The sequence below is a fragment of the Salmo trutta genome, chromosome 6, assembly GCF_901001165.1.
Source record: "Salmo trutta chromosome 6, fSalTru1.1, whole genome shotgun sequence".
Taxonomy (NCBI): domain Eukaryota; kingdom Metazoa; phylum Chordata; class Actinopteri; order Salmoniformes; family Salmonidae; genus Salmo; species Salmo trutta.
Window position 1 is genome coordinate 9,884,047 of NC_042962.1, and position 25,092 is coordinate 9,909,138.

General features: G+C 42.1%; 1 protein-coding gene across 1 annotated transcript; it reads left to right on the plus strand.

Annotated features, from left to right (window-relative positions):
- Positions 1–1,397: 1,397 nt before the first annotated feature.
- On the plus strand, positions 1,398–21,362 carry LOC115195393 (zinc finger C2HC domain-containing protein 1A-like). The gene is made up of 11 exons (XM_029755206.1): positions 1,398–1,524; positions 2,152–2,255; positions 3,966–4,007; positions 4,286–4,396; positions 4,764–4,879; positions 16,138–16,255; positions 18,633–18,697; positions 18,825–18,921; positions 20,197–20,302; positions 20,539–20,640; positions 20,811–21,362. Exons 2-11 carry the CDS (start codon positions 2,240–2,242, stop codon positions 20,911–20,913), a joined length of 876 nt encoding a protein of 291 aa, XP_029611066.1. The 5' UTR covers positions 1,398–1,524; positions 2,152–2,239; the 3' UTR covers positions 20,914–21,362.
- Positions 21,363–25,092: the final 3,730 nt, after the last annotated feature.

Consider the following 25,092-nt stretch of genomic DNA (forward strand, 5'->3'; position numbering starts at 1 on the left):
GCACGGTCCGACATCTTTTGGACATCCGTTTTTGGTCCTGTCCGGACCGGCCATCTTTTTTGGGGTGTTTTACAAAATAATAGGCCTACCACATAGATGGGCACCTGAAATAACATTTCAAATGCCACTGTAGGCCAGGGATGCACAACTCCAGTCCTCTGGGCCCTGATTGGCGTCACACTAACACATCTGACAGCAACAGTGAACTAATAATGATCCTCAGTTTAGAATGCAATTAGTTTCATCAGCTGTGTTGATTAGGGAAGGGGAAAAAGTGTGACACCACTCTGCCCCCCCAAGGACTGGAGTTTCCCCATCCCTGTTGTAGGCTATACCTCAGTAAACACAGACCGATGTTGATGCCTTCTGGACGTCGTTTTTTTTGCCCTGTCCAGACCGGACTTGTATTTTTGGTGCAGTCCGGACCGACCTTGGATTTACACAAAAGTTGTTTTTTGGTCCGGTCTGAACCAATCAGATTTTGGCTGGTCTGGACCAGCTTTGATTTGGCCCAAACATAGACATCTAAAAATGACATATTTTCAACTTTCATTCAGAACCAAAAACAAACCTGATTTCAACTTCTGGAAAATTTATATTTTCACCTTTCACTCAGAACCTAAATTGAATAACTTCAATATCTGGACAAATACGTATTTTAGACATCTTTACAACGACATTTTGCTTACTGTCACGATCCTTGTAGGGGCTGCAATTTTTTGGGTCTCACCTACGGTAGCAGAAAGGCCAGGACCGGCCCTGATGCATGGCTTGGTAATCCCCCCCATTACGATATTTCTCTAATTCAATCTGAACGAATGTGGACTAGAGCGCGACAGTGAGTGCATTTTGTTGTTACAACGTTTACATGCACACTCATAATTAAATATTAAACGGATTATGGGCAGTAGGTAGATTACACAAATCATGTAAACACCATACTCTGTTTATCTTAATCGGCACAAGGTCAATATCGCCGATTAAAACACCTGGTTTTCTGAGTAATCTTTGTAACTATTAGAACATGTAAACACCTTAATCGGCGTTCCAGTGTTGCATTCAATCTGCGAATGTGCACCAGCCGAGCGAGCTTCCCTCTTTAGCGCGAGTGAGTTGTGTTCTGAACAACTGAATGTATCCATCTTTTAGAAGTAGTTTTCACATATAAACTTTAATGTCCGAACATGTTCGCTGTTGTAGAAAGAGCGTTTATTTTGGATTGGCGATGTTCTACATTTTATAGAGCCATTATGTAGCCTGATTTCAGATGTGTCCATGTAAACAGGATTAGTATGGAAATCGTTCGTGCAAAGCATGTACACGTTTTAATCGAACTATTATTAATCTGATTATGTACAATCACATTATTATGTGCATGTAACCGTACTAATTAATGTTCCAACGGTGTAATAGCATTAACGTCCGCTATATGGCAACATTGTAATCACATTTGTGGCGATGTATCATTTGCAAAACAAGGGGACGAGATTCAACCGGCCTAAATCAAAACACCAGAAAATATCGGTTAGTATTGACAAATACTTCTCTACAATCTGTAGTTTGACAGCCTTTGAGACACAGCGAAAGCGGCACCATTTAAACCGATTACATACACCGAAACTTGACACGTTATAAAATCTTACCCTGTGTGTGTGTTGAGGACTTCCAAACAAGCTGCTTTGCACCGTTAATCACACAGCGACATAAGCGGTCGTTTGTTTTCTGTCGCATCTACAGATGCAACTGGACCTCTTCTGGCGCACGTGGGCATGACGTTTGGGCGCTGGGCACTGCTCGTGCACTAGCTCGCCTGTTCAATTAGGCTACTAATGCAATATGTATTTTAATACATGTCATTCAATTACGTTATTCTTTTTATTTCTTAGCCTAATAATTGATGTTCCAACACGACTCAATATCAGATAAAAAACGTCCTATAGGTCTACTATTTGGAATGAAAAACTACAGACCGTGTGTGTGTGTGTCATAGAAAGCGAGTCAGTCAGAGAAAGCGCGCACTGAGCAGTCTTTTTTAAATTGTTAATTTCACATTTGTTTATTAGCAATTTCACTTGCTTTGGCAATGTAAACATATGTTCCCATGTCAATAAAGGCCATAAATTGACATTTAATTGATACTGACCGGCACAGACGAAGCAGGACCGAGTTTGGGAAAGCCAACGTCTGTTGTTACCTACCTCAATGGCTGCAACAGCATCAACCGACACAGACAAGCGAGATGGTGGGCTTTAAGGGTAAGACGTTTAACGCTAGTAATTCATACATTGAGGACATAACCAGCTATAGATTTGACTGTTTAATAAATATAGTTTTTTTTGTGTTGTTTTTCGGGAATTCTCTTTACCGACAACTTTCTTTGCTGTGTCTAGCCAAAACCGGGCGGACTAGTCTATGACTAGCTAGGGTGTTATGATAACACTGGTTGTTCGTAATGAAGGCATTGATTTGAATAGTTGATTGCTATTTGGTAACTCAGAAGCTATTTGATAGCCTTTACATGTAGACTACAGCGCTTGAGCAAAGGACGAAATGTATGCTTAGAATGGCAGCCTCATGCTAACCTTCAAGCCAACATCTACCGGTGGGTTTTTATTTATTTATTTAACCAGGTAGGCCAGTTGAGAACAAGTTCTCATTTACAACTGCGAGCTGGCCAAGATAAAAGGTTATTCCATCTCACAACCAAAATAAGAGCCTAAAAATGGGCCTGGTATAACCTACATGTATAAAGGTGCTCAATGTTGACCTATTTTTCAGACGTCCATGTCATCATCACAGGAAAAGATAAACGGTTTACTTTGATATACTTTAAAAGCTTACAAAAGGGGTTGCCAAACTATTTTATCATTTCTTTTAAAAAAAGCTTAAAATGTATGACTTTAACCTCAATTCTCAAAACAGTTTTTTTTCTTCTCATAAGCGTATGTTGTAGTTTAGACCCACATCTAAGGTGTTTGTTGTGCCTGCCATCGGTTGAAACACAACAAGCTCTTGAATACAGGGTAGGTGTCATTTTAATCATTGAAATAGATTTCATAAAATTGACCTATCCCTTCAAACCACTGCAGTTTAGCTGGTACATGAAATTTAAATTGAACTGACATTTTTACTTCCAATTACTACCACAAAGATGGCCGCCGGTCCACCCACCTTCGAATGTCTTCTTCTATGGTGTCATAGCGGTCCGCAAACAATCTTTTAAGTGCATGCTGCCACCTACTGTGCTGGAATGTACGCTCAATCATGATCTGCCCAATTCTGTACTGTCATGAAAATAAAATTGTAAAACAAATGAATCCCTAACTTCTACCTTCATTGTGTCTCAACCGATGGCAGGCACAGCACAAAAACCTCAGATGACATCAAATAGGGTCTAAGCTACAAGTTTACAGGTTTTTAGATAATTGATGTTTAATAGGTTAAAAATCTAAATTATTATTAAACAACATTTTAAAATAGTTAAGCTTTAATATGTTTTCAATCTCAACTGTAATTTTTTTCCAATGATGAAGACATGGATGTCTCATTGTATGGTGGATATGCAAAATAGGTAAACTTTTAGCACCTGTATTATCTTTGAGAACCTTTTATCTATTTTGACATTGAGGTCCAAAAAGTCACTTTTTGAGCACTTCTACCAGAGGAGGTTGGTGGCACCTTAATTGGGCAGTACGGGCTCGTGGTAATGGCCGGAGCGGCATAGGTGGAATGGTATCAAATACATCAAACAGAAGATTTCCCCTATATAGTCAACTATTTTATGCAGGTATTTATGCTATTTTGAACAAGTGGATTATAGTGTTTGTTACTTGAGTACGTTCAGCTTGTGATGTTGCAGACTGAGAATTTATAATAGAATTAGATAAAATACATTTCACATAAACCGACAAATGACATTGGGATTTAAAGAAGACGAAACACCCCATCCATTCCTTCCCGTACAGATGTGGAGGAGGCTCTACACTCCAATGGAGAGCTGATCCCTTGTAAGATCTATGGAAGGACCTTCTACACTACAGTCCTGGGAAGACACAAACACACAGATTTGTGTACAGATTCATGTTGCTTTCTCTGATGAGCCACAGCTGGTATACACATCCCCCAGGCTTCATAATTACACCCTTCCCTCTGCAGCAGAGTAAAACATGGATTATGTTTTGATATGCTTACCAAACACTGGTGAGGTTAAGTATCCATGTTTACAGCAGCTAAAAATATGGAGTCGGTGATGAAATAATGACCACTATCTGTGTTTTGTTGCCAGTTTCCACAGCAGTTGTCATCAGATGGAGGACCGAGGCAGCAGCTGCTAGTCATTCTGTTGCTGTATTGCTGACTGAGTTGAGGTGTGACTCCCTCCACAGATTAATCAGGGGTATTATGTACTGTATCAACGTACACACACAAGCAGCTCTATTTTTGTGAAATTTCAGACTTTTTGGGGAGTAAAAACATTTGACCATTAAATTGTATTTTCCCTACACCTAACCATTACCTTAACACAAAACCCTAAACTTAACCCTTGAGCTTAAAATAGCATTTGAACAAATTCAGGACATTAAAATAAGTCCTGACTTTTCAAAAAAGTTGTTTTCCTACGTTGTCAAGATATTCAGGTGAATTTGTTTGTACACTGGGGCCCTGATAAGGTAGGAAAACAAGTACATACACACACTATAGCAGTTGCATGCGTGTATTGCGGTTTAAACATCCCTGCCCCTTTCCTTGTCCCCCTGCCGAAGAAACATACCTCCCTATTTGTCAGCAAGCACCAGCTAAGACGAGGAAGATGTTTGATTATGGAAAGCAGAGAGCTGAGGGAACAGAGATCTACATTTTCAAACCCGTCAAACCAAAGGTGAGACAACACAACAGCACACGGTTCATAATAGGAGAACAGCTCCAATAATCATGCCAAAGCTTGCAACAGACTGCTGTGGAAGGGACCTAGTGATGAATTGAATGAAGACAAAAGACCCACTCTACTGTAATACAAGCCCACATTTATTAGCTAAATGTGAACGACACTATATATGCAAAAGTATGTGGACACCCCTTCAAATTAGTGGATTCTGTTATTTCAGCCACACCCGTTGCTGACAGGTGTATAAAATCGAGAAAGAAAAAAATCGGAGTTTACAGGTTTTTAGATAATTGATGTTTAATAGGTTAAAAAGTATTTTTTTATTAAACATTTTAAAATAGTTAAGCTTTAATGTGTTTTCAGTCTCAACCGTAATTTTTTTCCAATGATGAAGACATGGATGTCTCATTGTATGGTGGGTATGCAAAATAGGTCAACTTTGAGCACCTATATTATCTTTGTGAACCTTTATGTATTTTGGCAATGAGGTCCAAAAAGTCACTTTTTGAGCACTTCTACCAGAGGAGGTTGGTGGCACCTTAATTTGGGAGGATGGGCTCGTGGTAATGGCCGGAGCGGAATGGGTGGAATGGTATCAAATACATCAAACAGAAGATTTCCATGTATTTCCCCTATATAGTCAACTATTTTATGTAGTTAATTATGCTATCTATATTGTAAAACAAGCCTACATTTGTTAGCTAAATGTGAACCTACACTATATATGCAAAAGTATGTGGACACCCATTCAAATTAGTGGATTTGGCTATTTCAGCCACACCTGTTGCTGACAGGTGTATAAAATCGAACACACAGACATGCAATCTCCTTAAACAGACATTGGCAGTATGGTGGCCTTACTGAACGTGGCACCGTCATAGGATGCCACCTTTCCAACAAGTCAGTTTGTCAAATGTCTGCCCTGCTAGAGATGCCCCAGGCAACTGTAAGTGCTGTTATTGTGAAGTGGAAACTTCTAGGAGTAACAACGGCTCAGCCGCTTAAGCGGTAGGCCACACGAGCTCACGGAACGGGACCGCAGAGTACTAAAGCGCGTAGCAGGTAAAAATCGTCTGTCCTCGGTTGCAACACTCAGTACCGAGTTCCAAACTGCCTCTGGAAGTAACGTCAGCACAATACATTTTTTTATTTTTTAAATGAATGAAATGTATGCAATGTAAGTCGCTCTGGATAAGAGCGTCTGCTAAATGACTAAAATGTAAATGTAATAACTGTTCGTCGGAAGCTTCATGAAATGGGTTTCCATGGCCGAGCAGCCGCACACAAGACTAAGATCACCATGCGCAATGCCAAGCGTCGACTGGAGTGGTGTAAAGCTTGCTGCCATTGGACTCTGGAGCTGTGGAAATACGTTCTCTGGAATGATGAATCACGCTTTACCATCTGGCAGTCTGACGGAAGAATCTGGGTTTGGCGGATGCCAGGAGAACGCTATCTGCCTGAATGCATAGTGCCAACTGCAAAGTTTGGTGGAGGAGGAATAATGATCTGGGGCTGTTTTTCATGGTTCAGGCCCCTTAGTTCCAGTGAAGGGAATTCTTAACACTACAGCATACAATGATGTTCTAGACGATACGGTGCTTCCAACTTTGTGGCAACAGTTTGGGGAAGGCCCTTTCCTGTTTCAGCATGACAATGCCTATGTGCACAAAGCGAAGAACATACAGAAGTGATTTGTTGAGATCGGTGTGGAAGATCTTGACTGTCCTGCACAGATCCCTGACCTCAACTGCATCGAACACCTTTGGGATGAATTGAGCCAGGCCTAATCGCCCAGCATCAGTGCACAACTTAATTAATGCTCTTGTGTCTGAGTCCCCGCAGCAAAGGGGAGACCAACTCCATATTAATGCCCATGATTTTGTTCAACGAGCAGGTGTCCACATACTTTTGGTCATTTAGTGTATCATCATTTCTGTTTCCAGATTTGTTATATACCTTAAACCACTTATGTATTTCAGTCAAAACTTCTACCACCACCACTAGGGCTGTGAAAGTAAGTTGAATAGTTTTTCTTTTATGTATGTTTGTGTGGTTTTGAAACACATCATTGCTGTGTGTATTAGCTAGAGTATTCAAACGTGTATTGGCCTAGCCCTTTGGGCACTGCATCTTGCTCTATTGTGTCAGAAGCATAATTTAGAAACAGTAACCTGACATCGGTAGTGCTGGCCTGTAGCCTGACATTGGTACCCTGGGCATTAACAGTGCCTTAATGCCAATTCCATACATGAACCTACAGGCCAGCACTATATATGGAACAGATCATAACCATACATGAACCTACAGGCCAGCACTACATATGGAACAGATAATAACCATACATGAACCTACAGGCCAGCACTACATATGGAACAGATCATAACCATACATGAACCTACAGGCCAGCACTACATATGGAACAGATCATAACCATGAGAAGGAGACAAAGTATCTATCGTGTTGGAAAATCCTATGATCTCAGAATATCATATGACCAATTCAAGACTGTCGTCTGACAACTGCATGCACTAATCCACCGCTAAATTATCTCCCTATGTTTGAAATTCACTTTTTCAAACCAATCTATTTTGGGAAACTGGAAATGTAATTCTGGTCTAAAGCTGTATGTGCTTGGGCCTTCCAGAGCAGAGCTTGGCTCCTAGCCCTGTCCCAGATCTGTTATTTAGCTAAACTAGCTTGGTCCCAGATTTGTCTTTAGCTCAACTAGTCAGACTATTGCTTGTTGTGTAGACGGCAGTCCAATTGACAAGGAGTAGCTAGATGACTAGACTATTATCCACTGCTTCTGCCTGAGTTTGCCACGCTGCCTGAGTTTGCCACGCTGCCTGAGTTTGCCACGCTGCCTGAGTTTGCCACGCTCGTCACTTACTGTTGAACACTGAAAGAAGGTTTGTTGTTTTGGGAAATTTTGAAGTCTATTGAAAAAGTTGAGTTACTAGCTAGCTACCTTTTTTGAGTTTGAATCCTGCGATGTGATTGGCATCAGTTGCTGGGACCGTTATTATCTGTCCAGTGATCCTGCCAACCAAGGCCGGGTCTGAGGAGCAGTTTGTCGTAGCAAGTAACCTAGCTGCTACCTAGCTAGCTTGGTTTTCTTGAGGGCTTGAACGCAGCCCGCGATGCGGTTAGCCATTGTGGCTGGGACCGCGGATTGTGGCTGTCTAGATTCCTGCTGTTTGTTGTTGTTTTCAATCTTCCTTGCGACCTGCCATGTCTGGAACTGCGAGGAGTAACAGTGTAACCTACGTTGTTACCATGATAAAGACCAAAGCCAGCGGGAGTAACGTTACCATTGAGGACAGTGGTGTCTCTGTCACAGGGGAAGGATCTTTTAAACTAACAAGAATTGCAGCATCTTTATAGGAGACCTGGGTGGAGTCTGAGGACAAAGTGAGAGAAATGATCTCAGAGAAACTGAAGAGGGACCACGGGATGATTGAGGTGGAGCTGGCCCACAGGACTGGAAAACCCACCACCGGCCCAGATGACAGGCCCAGGCCATAGTGGTCAAGTTCCTGAGGTTCAAGGACAAGGTAGCTGTTCTGGAAAGAGCCAAGAACTTGAGAGGAACATATATCTTCCTCAATAAGGACTATCCTGAAGCTGAGCGCCAGAAGAGGAAAGAACTTATCCCAGCCAAGAAAGCTGCCAGATCCCATGGGGACTATGCTTACATCCAATATGACAGGCTCATTGTCCACCATCCCTCCCAAAAGCTTGGAAGGGATGAGAGAGCCCATGGGTTCGTAGCATTGACCCCGCAGCGCTCACACACACCAACTGATTAATGGAATGTATATGTTTTTCTCTTGCTTTGTTTGCTCTTTTTTTGATAACAGTCAGTATCTAATATGCTTGCTAATGTATGTGATGTAAACAGAGAGGTCTACTTTCTTGGGGACCTGAATATTGACAGTCCACTCAAGAGAACTTCTCACTGTAACCATTGCCAGTTATCTGGTTCAGGTTATTAATCAACCTACCAGGGTGTTTACAAACACTACAGGAACAAGATCATCCACATGTATTGATCACATTTGTACCAATGCTGTAGAACTTTGTTCTAAAGCTGTATCCGTACCCATGCAGTGATCACATATAGTGACTATATCCAGGAAAGCCAAAGTTCCAACAGCTGGGCCTAAAATAGTATATAAAAGATCATACACAAGAGTTTGCTGTGACTCTTATGTGGATGATGTTAAAAATATTTGTTGGTCTGATGTGATTAATGAGGAGCATCCAGATGCTGCACTTGACGAATTTATGAAATTGCTTCTTCCAATTATTGATAAACATGCACCTGTTAAGAAACCTTCCCTGTAGCTCAGTTGGTAGAGCATGGTGTTTGCAACGTCAGGGTTGTGGGTTCGATTCCCACGGGGGGCCAGCACAGGAAAAAAAAAAATGTATGAAATGTATGCATTCACTACTGTAAGTCACTCTGGATAAGAGCGTCTGCTAAATGACTAAAATGTAAACTGACTGTTAGAACTGTTAAGGCTCCATGGATTGATGAGGAATTGAAAAACTGTATGGTTGAAAGAGATAGGGCAAAAGGAGTGGCTAATAAGTCTGGCTGCAAATCTGACTTTCTGCAAATTGAGATATGATGTGACTAAACGAAGAAAATTACTAAAAGAATAATAAACTATATTATGAAGCCAAGATCAACGATATGAAGAATTTTAAATTAAAGTTATGGGCAGAAAGACAAGTTCAACTCCATCTTTCATTGAATCAGATTGTTTGTTTATTCATCACAAAACCATTTGATGTGGCCAATTATTTTGATGATTATTTAATTGTGGGCAAACTTAGGCAGGAAATGCGAACAGTGAGCCATTGTACTCATGCATAAAAGGAAAAACAAATAATGAAAGAAAAGCATTGAAAGTTGAATTTTGTAAAGTTAGTGTGGGAGACTTGGAAAAATGATTATTGATCAATAATGACAAACCTGGCATTGACAACTTAGATGGAAAGCTACTGAGGATGGTAGCTGACTCTATAGCCATTCCTGTCTGTCATATCTTTAATCTGAGCCTAGAGGAAAGTTTTTGTCCTCAGGCCTGGAGGGAAGCCAAAGTAATTCCGCTACCCAATAGTGGTAAAGCGACCTTTACTGGTTCTAACAGCAGACCAATCAGCTTGCGTGTGTTTGACCAAATAGAATGCTATTTCTCTGTTAACAAATTAACAACAGACTTTCAGCATGCTTATAGAGAAGGGCACTCAACATGTACTGCATTGACACAAATTACTGATGATTGGTTGAAAGAAATTGATAAGGAGATTGTTGGAGCTGTACTGTTAGATTTCAGTGAGCCTTTGATATTATCGACCATAACTGGTTGTTCAGAACTTTTTTTTTTTCTACCTCTGCAGTATCGTGGATTCAGAGCTATCTTTCTAATAGAACTGAGTGTTTTTATTTTAATTGAAGCTTCTCTAATGTCAAAGCCCATCTACTCTTTTGTATTTTTACCAATGACCTACCAATGGCAGTAGACAAACAAAGCATGTGTCCATGTATGCTGATGACTTAACCATATACACATCAGCAACCACACCTAATGAAGTCACTGAAACCCTTAATAACCTGTTGCATAGCGGAACGTCTAGCCAATATCCAATGGAACAGCGTGGCGCGAAATACAAAAACCTCAAATCCAATAATTTCAAATTTCTCAAACATACGACTATTTTACACCATTTTATAGATACACTTGTCCTTGATGTAACCACATTGTCCGATTTTTCAAAAAGGCTTTACAGCGAAAGCAAAACATTAGTTTATGTTAGGAGAGTACATAGACCAAAATAATCACACAGCCATTTTACAAGCAAGCATATATGTCACAAAAACCCAAAACACAGCTAAATGAAGCACTAACCTTTGATGATCTTCATCAGATGACACTCCTAGGACATTATGTTATACAATACATGTTTTGTTCAATCAAGTTCATATTTATATCCAAAAACAGCTTTTTACATTGGTGTGTGATGTTCAGAACATGTGTTCCCACCAAAAACTTCCAGTGAATTTACAAAATTACTCATCATAAATGTTGACAAAATACATAAATCATTTTAAGAATTAAAGATAATGAACTCCTTTATGCAATCGCTATGTCAGATTTTAAAATAGCTTTTCGGCGAAAGCACATTTTTCAATATTCTGAGTACATAGCTCAGCCATCACGGCTAGCTATTTTGACACCCGCCAAGTTCGGGGCAAACTAAACTCAGAATTAGTATTCGAAAAATTGTATTACCTTTGCTGATCTTCATCAGAATGCACTCCCAGGACTGCTACTTCCACAAGAAATGTTGTTTTTGTTCCAAATAATCCATAGATATGTCCAAATACCTCGTTTTGTTCGTGCGTTCAGGTCACTATCCAAAGGGTAACGCGCGAGCGCATTTCGAGACGAAAAAAGTAAAATTGTTCCATTACCGTACTTAGAAGCATGTCAAACGCTGTTTAAAATACATTTTGATGGTATTTTTCTCGTAAAATAGCGATAATATTCCAACCGGACAAGTGTATTCATTCAAGGAGGAAAAGAAAAAACAGCGTGCTCGCGTGAACGCTCATATAAAATCAAATGTATTTATATAGCCCTTCTTACATCAGCTGATATCTCAAAGTGCTGTACAGAAACCCAGCCTAAAACCCCAAACAGCAAGCAATGCAGGTGTAGAAGCACGGTGGCTAGGAAAAACTCCCTAGAAAGGCCGAAACCTAGAGAGGAACCAGGCTATGAGGGGTGGCCAATCCTCTTCTGGCTGTGCCGGGTGGAGATTATAACAGCACATGGCCTAGATGTTCAAATGTTCATAAATGACCAGCATTGTCAAATAATAATAATCATAGTAGTTGTCGAGGGTGCAACAAGTCAGTAACACAAGAGTAAGTGTCAGATCTTTGAGAGTATCTCTACCGCTCCTGCTGTCTCTAGAGAGTTGAAAACAGCAGGTCTGGGACAGGTAGCACGTCCGGTGAATAGGTCAGGGTTCCAGCAGGTCTGGGACAGGTAGCACGTCCGGTGAACAGGTCAGGGTTCCATAGCTGCAGGCAGAACAGTTGGAACTGGAGCAGCAGCACGGCCAGGTGAACTGGTTAGGTTAGTGATTAATTTTAGCTGTATTTCTGTTTTTTGTGACGCATCTCCTTGCTTGTAAAATGGCTGTGTGGTTTTTCTTGTCAAGGTGATGTGCTAACATAATCTAATGTTATGCTTTCGCCGTAAAGTCTTTTTGAAATCGGACAATGTGGTTGGATTAAGGAGAAGTGTATCTTTAAAATGGGATATAATAGTTGTATGTTTGAGAAATTTAAATTATGAGATTTTTGTTGTTTTGAATTTGGCGCCCTGCTATTTCACTGGCTGTTGAATAGTGTGTCCCGCAGGTGGGACGGTCACGTCCCACATACCCAAGAGAGGTTAAAGGGGTATAATGGATGTTCAGGACCAGTTTATTACTGGCCACCCATTCCAAAACAGACTGCAACTCTTTGTTAAAAACTGTTTAGGATAGGGGGCAGTATTTTCACGGCCGGATAAAAAACGTACCCGATTTATTCTGGTTACTACTCCTGCCCAGAAACTGGAATGTGCATATAATTAGTAGATTTGGATAGAAAACACTCTAAAGTTTCTAAAACTGTTTGAATGGTGTCTGTGAGTATAACAGAACTCATATGGCAGGCCAAAACCTGAGAAGATTCCATACAGGAAGTGCCCTGTCTGACAATTTGTTGTCCTTCTGTTGCATCTCTATCGAAAATACAGCATCTGTGCTGTAACGTGACATTTTCTAAGGCTTCCATTGGCTCTCTAAAGCTGGAAGTTTACGTACAATTGGGTTGGAGTCATTAAAACTCGTTTTTCAACCACTCCACAAATTTCTTGTTAACAAACTATAGTTTTGGCAAGTCGGTTAGGACATCTACTTTGTGCATGACATGACTAATTTTTCCAACAATTGTTTACAGACAGATTATTTCACTTACAATTCACTGTATCACAATTCCAGTGGGTCAGAAGTTTCCATACACTAAGTTGACTGTCCCTTTAAAAAGCTTGGAAAATTCCAGAAAATGATGTTGTGGCTTTAGAAGCTTCTGATAGGCTAATTGACATAATTTGAGTCAATTGGAGGTGTACCTGTGGATGTACTTCAAGGCCTACCTTCAAACTTAGTGCCTCTGTGCATGACATCATGGGAAAATCAAAAGAAATCAGCCAAGACCTCAGAAAAAAAATTGTAGACCTCCACAAGTCTTGTTCATCCTTGGGAGCAATTTCCAAATGCCTGAAGCTACCACATTCATATGTACAAACAATAGTACGCAAGTATGAACACCATGGGACCACGCAGCCATCATACCGCTCAGAAAGGAGACGTGTTCTGTCTCCTACAGATGAACGTACTTTCGTGCGAAAAGTGCAAATCAATCCCAGAACAACGGCAAAGGACCTTGTGAAGATGCTGGAGGAAACGGGTACAAAAGTATCAATAATCCACAGTAAAACGAGTCCTATATCGACATAACCTGAAAGGCCGCTCAGCAAGGAAGAAGCCACTGCTCCAAAACCGTCATAAAAAAGCCAGACTATGGTTTGCAACTGCACACGGGGACAAAAATCATACTTTTTGGAGAAATGTCCTCTGGTCTGATGAAACATAAATAGAACTGTTTGGCCATAATGACCATTCTTATGTTTGGAGGAAAAAGGGGGAGCCTTGCAAGCCGAAGAACACCATCCCAACTGTGAAGCATGGGGGTGGCAGCATCATGTTGTGGGGTTGCTTTGCTGCAGAAGGGACTGGTGCACTTCACTAAATAGATGGCATCATGAGCAAGGAAAATTGTTCTGTCTAGCAACAGAGATGCATTGGCTTTTCAGTTGTGGAGGAGAAGACTCAGCCTAGGCGAAAGGGTTAAATATCAGTGCTTGTGTGAAATGTGTTTTGTCTGAATTACAGCTGTAACGACCCTTTGGGAAGAATTAAACTTGGTTAAGCTTCTATAGTGTCTGTGATTTATGTACTCAAAATTAGAACCTAAAATGATCCTGCTGTTTAATCAGCTTCTTGATATGCCACACCTGTCAGGTGGCTGGATTATCTTGGCAATGGAGAAATGCTCACTAACAGGGATGTAAACAAATTAGTGCACACAATTTGAGAGAAATAAGCTTTTTGTGCATATGGCAAATTTCTGGGATATTTTATTTTAGCTCATGAAACATGGGACCAACACTTTTCATGTTGCATTTTTTTATATTTTTGTTCAGATTCAATGGTTGTATAGATTGGGCTCTGCTTTTTTGACACCTCACTCCACAAAGCAAGTCCTGCAGGCTCTAGTTGTATCTTATCTTGATCATTGTCCATTCTTGTGCTGCAAAGAAAGACCTAGTTAAGCTGCAGCTGGCCCAGAACAGAGCGGCACGTCTTGCTCTTCATTGTAATTAGAGGGATAATATTAATACTATGCATGCCAGTCTCTCTTGGCTAAGAGTTGAGGAAAGAATGGCTGCGTAATGTCATGTTTTTATAAGAAACATTCATGTGTTGTGAATTCCAAATTGTCTGCATAGTCAACTGACACACACACTTACCCCACCAGACAAATTCAAGGAAACGTACGGTATTATACAGAGCCATGAGTGCATTGAACTCCCTTCCATCTTATATAGAGCAAGTGAACAGCAAACCTGGTTTAAAAAAAATAAACAGAATAAAGCAACACGGCACAACGCCTCTACCCCATGTAACCTTCTTCTTGTGTGTCTGTACTGACATGTGACCTACTTGTTGTGTGTGTGTGTGTGTACTGACATGTGACCTACTTGTGTGTGTGTGTGTGTGTGTGTACTGACATGTGACCTACTTGTTGTGTGTCTGTACTGACATGTGACCTACTTGTTGTGTGTGTGTACTGACATGTGACCTACTTGTTGTGTGTGTGTACTGACATGTGACCTACTTGTTGTGTGTGTACTGACATGTGACCTACTTGTTGTGTGTGTGTGTACTGACATGTATGTGGAGCTGATAGATGCAAACACACTGTTAATGTTTTTAAATGTATGTATTGTAAAGTATTTTGTCTGTAATGTCTTTTTTGTTATGTGTCGGACCCCAGTAAGAATAGCTGTCACCATTGGTGTCGGCTAATGGGGATCCTAATAAATCAAATCAAAGCTAGTCACGCTGCCTGACAGCTAGCTGAGCTAGCCACGCTGCCTGACAGCTAGCTGAGCTAGCCACGCTGCCTGACAGCTAGCTGAGCTAGCCACGCTGCCTGACAGCTAGCTGAGCTAGCCACGCTGCCTGACAGCTAGCTGAGCTAGCCACGCTGCCTGACAGCTAGCTGAGCTAGCCACGCTGCCTGACAGCTAGCTGAGCTAGCCACGCTGCCTGACAGCTAACCCAAATTACACCCCATGTCCTATAGTGCAATACTTTTGGGACAGAACTAGGTGTGTTCTCCTGTAGTAACGTTTTCATGGGAGAAATCATATGTAGGTAGACTCTGTGTGTAATAGGTAGGCATGCACTTTGGTACCTATAACATTAATTCACATTTAGGAATCTAACTCACTGTCACTATTCTCCAGGGCTTGCAGGTGCTTAAACATTATGGTAAATGCAATGTCTTGGTACTGTCCTTTTAATGACCGTACTAAACCCGGAGCATGCAGATATCTAGAGGAGATAATGTGTTTTGAATTGGGACTGGTGAACTGCACTGCACTTTAAAGGGAGTATCCACTTATTGGATGTGCATATACAGTGTAGTCTGTATTAAACCCAGTTTAATCACTGAGGGATACAAGCGTGTGATCTGAGCTGTAACCAGATATGAGGTGACTGCGAGTGTCATGTGACCAACCGTGAAGTGGTATGACGCCAAACCACTTCTGTCACTAGTGGTACATCTCAGAGTCCAGGAAGACCTAAAGCACTGTTATAGAGGACTTTACAATATATGCTGGCCAAATATATCAGCATCACAATCAGTGGACAAAACAGTTTCTTAGAAGCAATTGAGAGACTTTGCTCAGAGGATTCTTGGTGTTGCTCAAGGCTAAAAAAAAACAACAGCCACCAACACACTGACGGCACCATCTCGGACCTAGTTAGCCCTTCATCATTCTATACCAATGGATCACTGAAGTGTGTGTGTGTGTGTGTGTGTGTTCCAGCCAGAGCCTTCCAAGAAGCAGTCCAACTGGCGTAGGAAACACGAGGACTTCATCGCCACCATCAGAGCTACCAAGGGCCTCACTCAGGTCAGGGGGGGGGCTCCTACGTACGTAACAGGTAACACCACCCTTATCTCCTCCTCCACCCCCCCACGTCCCAGTGACTGTGATTGTGTTCCAGATTATATCCAGTGACTGTGATTGTGTTCCAGATTATATCCAGTGACTGTGATTGTGTTCCAGATTATATCCAGTGACTGTGATTGTGTTCCAGATTATATCCAGTGACTGTGATTGTGTTCCAGATTATATCCAGTGACTGTGATTGTGTTCCAGATTATATCCAGTGACTGTGATTGTGTTCCAGATTATATCCAGTGACTGTGATTGTGTTCCAGATTATATCCAGTGACTGTGTTCCAGATTATATCCAGTGACTGTGATTGTGTTCCAGATTATATCCAGTGACTGTGTTGTTCCAGATTATATCCAGTGACTATGTGATTGTGGTGTTTTCAGATTCCATTCGGTGACTGTGTGATCAAATAAAATTGTATTTGTCACATGCGTTGTAAAAAACAGGTGTACATTTACAGTGAAATGCTCACTTACAGGCCATTTCCAACACTGCAAAGAGAGGAGAAATAATTGAAAAATAAAATCACAAGGAATAAATACGCAATGAGTAACGAAAACTTGGCTATATACACGGGGTAACAGTACCGAGTAAATGTGCTGGGGTACGAGGTAATTGAGGTAGATATGTACATGTACAGTGCATTCAGAAAGTATTCAGACCCCTTGACTTTTTCCACATTTTGTTACGTTACAGCCTTATTCTAAAATGGATGAAATAAAAAAAATCCTCAGCAATCTACACACAATACCCCATAATGACAAAGCGAAAACAGGTTTGGAAAAAGTTCTGAAAATGTATTAAAATAAATAACAGAAATAACTTACTTTCATAAGCATTCAGACTCTTTGCTATGAGATGCGAAATTGAGCTCAGGTGCATCCTGTTTCCATTGATCATCCTTGAGATGTTTATACTTGATTGGAGTCCACCTGTGGTAAATTCAGTTGATTGGACATGATTTGGAAAGGCACACCTGTCTATATAAGGTCCCACAGTTGACAGTGCATGTCAGAGCAAAAATCAAGCTATGAGGTTGAAGGAATTGTTTGTAGAGCGCAAAGACAGGATTGTTTCGAGGCACAGATCTGGGGAAGGGTACCAAAACATTTCTGCAGCATTGAAGGTCCCCAACAACACAGTGGCCTGTTGCATTCTTAAATGGAAGAAGTTTGGAACCACCAAGAATCTTCCTAGAGCTGGCTCCTGGCACAAACTGAGCAATCGGGGGAGAAAGGCCTTGGTCAGGGAGGTGACCAAGAACCCTATGGTCACTGACAGAGCTCCAGAGTTCCTCTTTGGAGATGGGAGAACCTTCCAGAAGGACAACCATCTTTGCAACACTCCACCGATCAGGCCTTTATGGTAGAGTGGCCAGACGGAAGCCACTCCTCAGTAAAAGGCCGTTGTCACCTTGGCTGCTGTAGGTTCATTCACCTCAGTCCACCAACAAACACACAGCCTATTAGCTTTACAATTGTAATGTTTTACCTCTGAAAGAGGGGGAAAATGATTCACACTGACACTTAGCATTAGCGATAAAACAAGTGTTTTGCCTTTCAATGTAGGTTTATAGGAGGCCTAGGCCCATGTGGAGATCTTCATATTGATTGGTAACATGTTTCGTAAGATTAGTACAGATTTTCTCATGGGACCCCCAACCCCAAGAGCCAATGTACTAACTGATAAAAGAATTCTATATCTTGATGATAATAATCAATACTCAATACGCCTTGACTAATGCCCAAGGTTTGTAAGACAATGGGTTAAATAATTAGGCAAGGACTCAGCTTTCTGCAAAAGGTTTCTGTAGCTTTATTCAGAGAACGTTCTGAGGTCAGGATAACAAAACAGTCATTTTATAGTTCTTGCTTTCTTACGCACATGCATTTACACACAAACTGTTGGTGAACTGCCTCTCCACTTTGACTCCCCACACTGTTTATCACTATCCAGCACAGCCTGTTCCTTTCCTTCAAGGTTAGGAACTCTTTGAAGTTTTTACTCCCTTTACCATCTGGCTCCTGTTCCCATGGGCACACTAAATACTCACACACATTTCTTTCCCTCTACAGCCTCTACTAGATTTTCTGGGACTAATTGGACTAATCGATCACTACATTGATCATTACATTGATTATTCATTAACCATGCTGTATGACTAATAATTCATCATGGTTTATTGATTCATTTACCTTTATTAGATAATTCTCTTATCACTAACCTCTCTCTTTCTCTGCTTGCTTCCTCTCTCTGTCTCCACTGCTTCCTCCTGCATGCATTGCAGCTTGCCTCAGCCTCACCACTGAGCGCTGTATAGCAAAGTTAGTCTGAGAACTGTGTGATTATGTTGTCTCAGATTATGTCCAGTGTCCATCCTGCCAGCGGCGGTTCAGTGAGAATGCAGCAGACACATTAAATTATGTAAGGAGCTGCACTGACGCATGGGTATGAGTGTTTAACGGTTCTTTTAAGTGTGTGAGCCATACACAGTGAGTGTGTTGCACAGCATAGAACAGTGTGGGTGTGCGCACACATGCACTCTCCACAGTTCAAGCCTCCTGCTCCTGGGAAGAAGGCCAACTCTCCTGCTGTGTCCTACTCTTCCTCCTGTTTACCCCAGAGATCTGGCCTGGCTCAGCACTCGGGTAACACACACATTTAACACACACTGACTGAAACTAACACTGGAGCTTGTACTCTGTAGTACTGTACTAAACTAATATGAGCTAGTACTCTGTAGTACTAAACTAATATGAGCTAGTACTCTGTAGTACTAAACTAATATGAGCTAGCACTCTATAGTACTAAACTAATAGGAGTTAGCACTCTGTAGTACTAAACTAACACTGGAGCTAGCACTCTCTAGTACTAAACTAATGCTGGAGCTAGCACTCTATAGTACTAAACTAATGCTGGAGCTAGCACTCTGTAGTACTAAACTAACGCTGGAGCTAGCACTCTATAGTACTAAACTAATAGGAGCTAGTACTCTGTAGTACTAAACTAACACTGGAGTTAGCACTCTGTAGTACTAGACTAACACTGGAGTTAGCACTCTGTAGTACTAACACTGGAGCTAGCACTCTGTAGTACTAGACTAACACTGGAGCTAGTACTCTGTAGTACTAAACTAATAGGAGCTAGTACTCTGTAGTACTAAACTAACACTGGAGCTAGCACTCTGTAGTACTGAACTAACACAACCTCTTGGGCTGTGCAGCCATCAGCCATTCAGATACAACGTCACTGAACTAAAGCCACTTTGCTGGAGAGAAAGGACTGTCATGTTTTTGTCTACACCCTGTATTCCTCTCCCCTCTTCGCCTCCTCTCACCTCTTCTCTCCACGCCTCCTCTCTCCACTCCTCCTCACATCCTCTCTCTGCCTTTCCTCTCTCTCCTCATCTCCTCTCGGCTTTCCTCCCCTCGTCTCCTCAAATCAAATTTGATTTGTCACATACACGTGGTTAGCAGATGTTAATGCGAGTGTAGCGAAATGCTTGTGCTTCTAGTTCCGACCATGCAGTAATATCTAACAAGTAATCCTCCTGTCTCCTCTCCACTCTCCTACTTTCTTGTCCTCATCCCCCCTCTTCTCTCCTCTCTCCCCTGATCTCCTCCCCTCTTCTCCGCTCTCCTCATCTCCCTTCCGCTCTCCTCATCTCCCTTCCGCTCTCCTCATCTCCCTTCCGCTCTCCTCATCTCCCTTCCGCTCTCCTCATCTCCCTTCCTCTCTCTGCTCTCCTCATCTCCCTTCCGCTCTCCTCATCTCCCTTCCGCTCTCCTCATCTCCCTTCCGCTCTCCTCATCTCCCTTCCTCTCTCTGCACCTCCTTTCTCTGCACCTCCTCTCCTGTCCTCATCCCCCCTCTCCTCCTTCCTCTCCTCTATTCTCCTTTTCTCTCTCCTCCCCTCCCTATAGGGATCCCATCCATTAAGGTTACATCTGCAGGATCAGTGAGGAGCACCCCTTCTGGTTACTCTCCTAACTGCACTGCTGTGTCGGGCCTGACTAGTCCTCCTTTAGGGTTAGTACACACACACACACACACACACACACACAATGTACATACCATGCGCGCGCACACACACACACAATGCACATACCATGCGCGCACACACACATACGCACACGTCAATAAATCCTGTCAATATGTAACACAATATTAATGTAAGTCCACCAGTAAAAACTATTCCCTATTCCTTCTTTCCCTTTCATTCCTTCTCCTCTCATTCTGTCCCTCTTCCTTTCTCCTCCTCTCAGTGTTGGAGGTAAGACCCGTCCAGTAGGTTCCTACGGCTCTGTGAAGACCTGTCTGTCAGCAGGGGAACTCAACAGCAGGGAAGCAGACAGCTCCAACTCCAGGTAGGAAAGGGCCTGTCTGAGTGACTGGGAGTGTATTGTGTGTGATGACGTGTTAGACAACTCCAAGTCTGGAGAATGAATACTGATCTCTTGTAGTATTGCTCAGCATAATTAAACCTCTGCAGTGGTTGCCCTCTCTCTCTCGCTCTCTTTGCCTTTCTCCACTTCAGGAACGATGCTAAACGCGACAACGATGTGGATAATGGTGGAATGATGACAATGTTCTGCCATGAGTGTGTATCCAAGTACCCTGTAGACTGGGCCAAGTTCTGATGTGAGTGTGGATCCAAGTACACTTTAGACTGGGCCAATTTCTAATGAGAGGAGAAAAGAGAAGTGGAGAGGAGAAAAATAGGAAATGAAATTGAAGGGTGGTAGTTTACTGGAACCCTGGGCTATATTGGTGTTATGACACATACCGTTACCTAGCTAAAATAGCACATGGCCTGCCAGACATTTTTGGGGGATCCTAACATCAGTCAATTTGGCATCAGTTGCCATAACTTTTTATGACATTATTAGGACAGGGTTATGTTGGCTTCATTTCCACTATGAACATGAGCCCATCCAGTCCCTATGAACCATGGTCTATAAACCCTCTCCAATGCAACTCACACTCTCATCCCATTCAGTCCCTCTCTACCGTTTCTCTTCTGCATTACGTATTCAATGTGTTACTATTGAAGTGCAATATGATTGACTACTGATTTAAAAAAAAATAATAATAATTGTTTCAGAATTTTATAATGAAGCTGAATGGAATGTGTCATTTGTGCTAAGGGGACACATTATTTTCATTGGGTCATGAGTAGAATGAACTGTTAAGTATTTGGCAAATACATTATTTTCACTGGGACCAATGTGAGGCCATTGCTGTTAAATAGTTGTGGTACAGGTCAGGGTTTTAAAGTCCACCATTTCAATACGATACAACATATACAATACAAAGCTTTGAAATGGACCATAATTCATACCCTGATATTTCCACATACAGTTGAAGTCGGAAGTTTACATACACTTAGGTTGGAGTCATTAAAACTAGTTTTTCAACCACTCCACAAATTTATTGTTAACAAACTATAATTTTGTCAAGTCGGTTAGATCTACTTTGTGCATGACACAAATCATTTTTTCCAACAATTGTTTACAGACAGATTATTTCACTTATCATTCCAGTGGGTCAGAAGTTTGCATACACTAAGTTGACTGTGCCTTTAAACAGCTTGGGAAATTACAGAAAATGATATCATGGCTTTAGAAGCTTCTGATAGGCTAATTGACATAATTTGTGTCAATTGGAGGTGTACCTGTGGATGTATTTCAAGGCCTACCTTCAAACATCCTGTGGCGTTCTGCATTAGCATCGAATAGCCCCCGCGATATGCAACTTTTCAGGGAAGTTAGGAACAAATATACACAGGCAGTTAGAAAAGCTAAGGCTAGCTTTTTCAAACAGAAATTTGCATCCTGTAGTACTAACTCAAAAAAGTTCTGTGACATTGTAAAGTCCATGGAGAATAAGAGCACCTCCTCCCAGCTGCCCACTGCTCTGAGGCTAGGAAACACTGTTACCACCGATAAATCCACTATAATTGAGAATTTCAATAAGCATTTCTCTACGGCTGGCCATGCTTTCAACCTGGCTACCCCGACCCCGGTCAACTGCCCGGCACCCTCCACAGCAACCCGCCAAAGCCCCCACCATTTCTCCTTCACCCAAATCCAGATAGCTGATGTCCTGAAAGAGCTGCAAAATCTGGACCCATACAAATCAGCCGGGCTAGACAATCTGAACCCTCTCTTTCTAAAATTATCTGCCGAAATTGTTGCAACCCCTATTACTAGCCTGTTCAACCTCTCTTTCGTATCGTCTGAGATTCCCAAAGATTGGAAAGCTGCCGCGGTCATCCCCCTCTTCAAAGGGGGAGACACTCTAGACCCAAACTGCTACAGACCTATATCTATCCTACCCTGTCTTTCTAAGGTCTTCGAAAGCCAAGTTAACAAACAGATTACCGACCATTTCGAATCCCACCGTACCTTCTCCGCTACGCAATCTGGTTTCAGAGCTGGTCATGGGTGCACCTCAGCCACGCTCAAGGTCCTAAACGACATCATAACCGCCATCGATAAGAAACAATACTGTGCAGCCATCTTCATCGACCTGGCCAAGGCTTTCGACTCTGTCAATCACCACATTCTTATCGGCAGACTCGACAGCCTTGGTTTCTCAAATGATTGCCTCGTCTGGTTTACCAACTACTTCTCTGATAGAGTTCAGTGTGTCAAATCGGAGGGCCTGTTGTCCAGACCTCTGGCAGTCTCTATGGGGGTGCCACAGGGTTCAATTCTCGGGCCGACTCTCTTCTCTGTATACATCAATGATGTTGCTCTTGCTGCTGGTGAGTCTGATCCACCTCTACGCAGACGACACCATTCTGTATACTTCTGGCCCCTCTTTGGACACTGTGTTAACTAACCTCCAGACGAGCTTCAATGCCATACAACTCTCCTTGCGTGGCCTCCAACTGCTCTTAAACGCAGGTAAAACTAAATGCATGCTATTCAATCGATCACTGCTCGCCCGTCCAGCATCACTACTCTGGACGGCTCTGACTGAGAATACGTGGACAACTACAAATACCTGGGTGTCTGGTTAGACTGTAAACTCTCCTTCCAGGCTCACATTAAGCATCTCCAATCCAAAATTAAATCTAGAATCCGCTTCCTATATCGCAACAAAGCATCCTTCACTCATGCTGCCAAACATACCCTTGTAAAACTGACCATCCTACCGATCCTCGACTTCGGTGATGTCATCTATAAAATAGCCTCCAACACTCTACTCAACAAACTGGATGCAGTACATCACAGTGCCATCCGTTTTGTTACCAAAGCGCCATACACTACCCACCATTGCGACCTGTACGCTCTCGTTGGTTGGCCCTCGCTTCATACTCATCGCCAAACCCACTGGCTATAGGTTATCTACAAGTCTCTGCTAGGTAAAGCCCCGCCTTATCTCAGCTCACTGGTCACCATAGCAGCACCCACCCGTAGCACGCGCTCCTGCAGGTATATCTCACTGGTCACCCCCAAAGCCAATTCCTCCTTTGGTTGTCTTTCCTTCCAGTTCTCTGCTGCCAATGACTGGAACGAACTGCAAAAATCTCTGAAGCTGGAGACTCATATCTCCCTCACTAGCTTTAAGCACCAGCTGTCAGAGCAGCTCACAGATCACTGCACCTGTACATAGCCCATCTGTAAACAGCCCATCTATCTACCTACCTCATCCCCATACTGTATTTATTATTTATCTTGCTCCTTTGCACCCCAGTATCTCTACTTGCACATTCATCTTCTGCACATCTACCATTCCAGTATTTAATTGCTATATTGTAATTACTTCGCCACCATGGCCTATTTATTGTCTTCATTTACCTCATTTGCACTCACTGTGTATTGACTTTTTGTTTTCCTTTGTTCTACTGTATTATTGACTGTATGTTTTGTTTATTCCATGTGTAACTACAGTGGATACAAAAAGTCTACACACCCCTGTTAAAATGGCAGGTTTTTGTGATGTAAAAGAATGAGACAAAGATAAATCATGTCAGAACTTTTTCTACTGTTAATGTGACCTATAATGTGAACAATTCAATTGAAAAACAAACTGAAATCTTTGAGGGGGGGGAAATAAAAAACTCACAACCTGGTTGCATAAGTGTGCACACCCTTAAACTAATACTTTGTTGAACACCCTTAAACTAATACTTTGTTGAAGCACCTTTTGATTTTATTACAGCACTCAGTCTTTTTGGGTGGCACATCTGGATGTGGCAATGTTTGCCCACTCTTCTTTGCAAAAGCGCTCCAAATCTGTCAGATTGCGAGGACATCTCCTGTGCACAGCCCTCTTCAGATCACCCCAGAGATGTTCAATTGGATTCAGGTCTGGGCTCTGGCTGGGCCATTCCAAAATGTTAATCTTCTTCTGGTGAAGCCATGCTTTCTTGGATTTGGATGTGTGCTTTGGGTCGTTGTCGTGCTGAAAGGTGACCTTCCTCTTCAGTTTTCTAACGGACACCTGAAGGTTTTGTGCCAAAATTGCCTGGTATTTGGAACTGTTCATAATTCCCTCCACCCTGACTAAGGCCCCGGTTCCAGCTGAAGAAAAACAGCATGATGCTGCCACCACCATGCTTCACTGTGGGTATGGTGTTCTTTGGCTGATGTGCAGTGTTGTTTCTGCGCCAAACATACTTTTTGGAATTATGGCCAAAAATTCAACCTTGGTTTCATCAGACCATAACACATTTTCCCACATGCTTTTGGGGGACTTGATGTTTGTTTTTGCAAACTACAGCCGGGCTTGGATGTTTTTCATTGTAAGAAAAGGCTTCCGTCTTGCCACCCTACCCCATTGCCCATTCATATGAAGAATACGAGAGA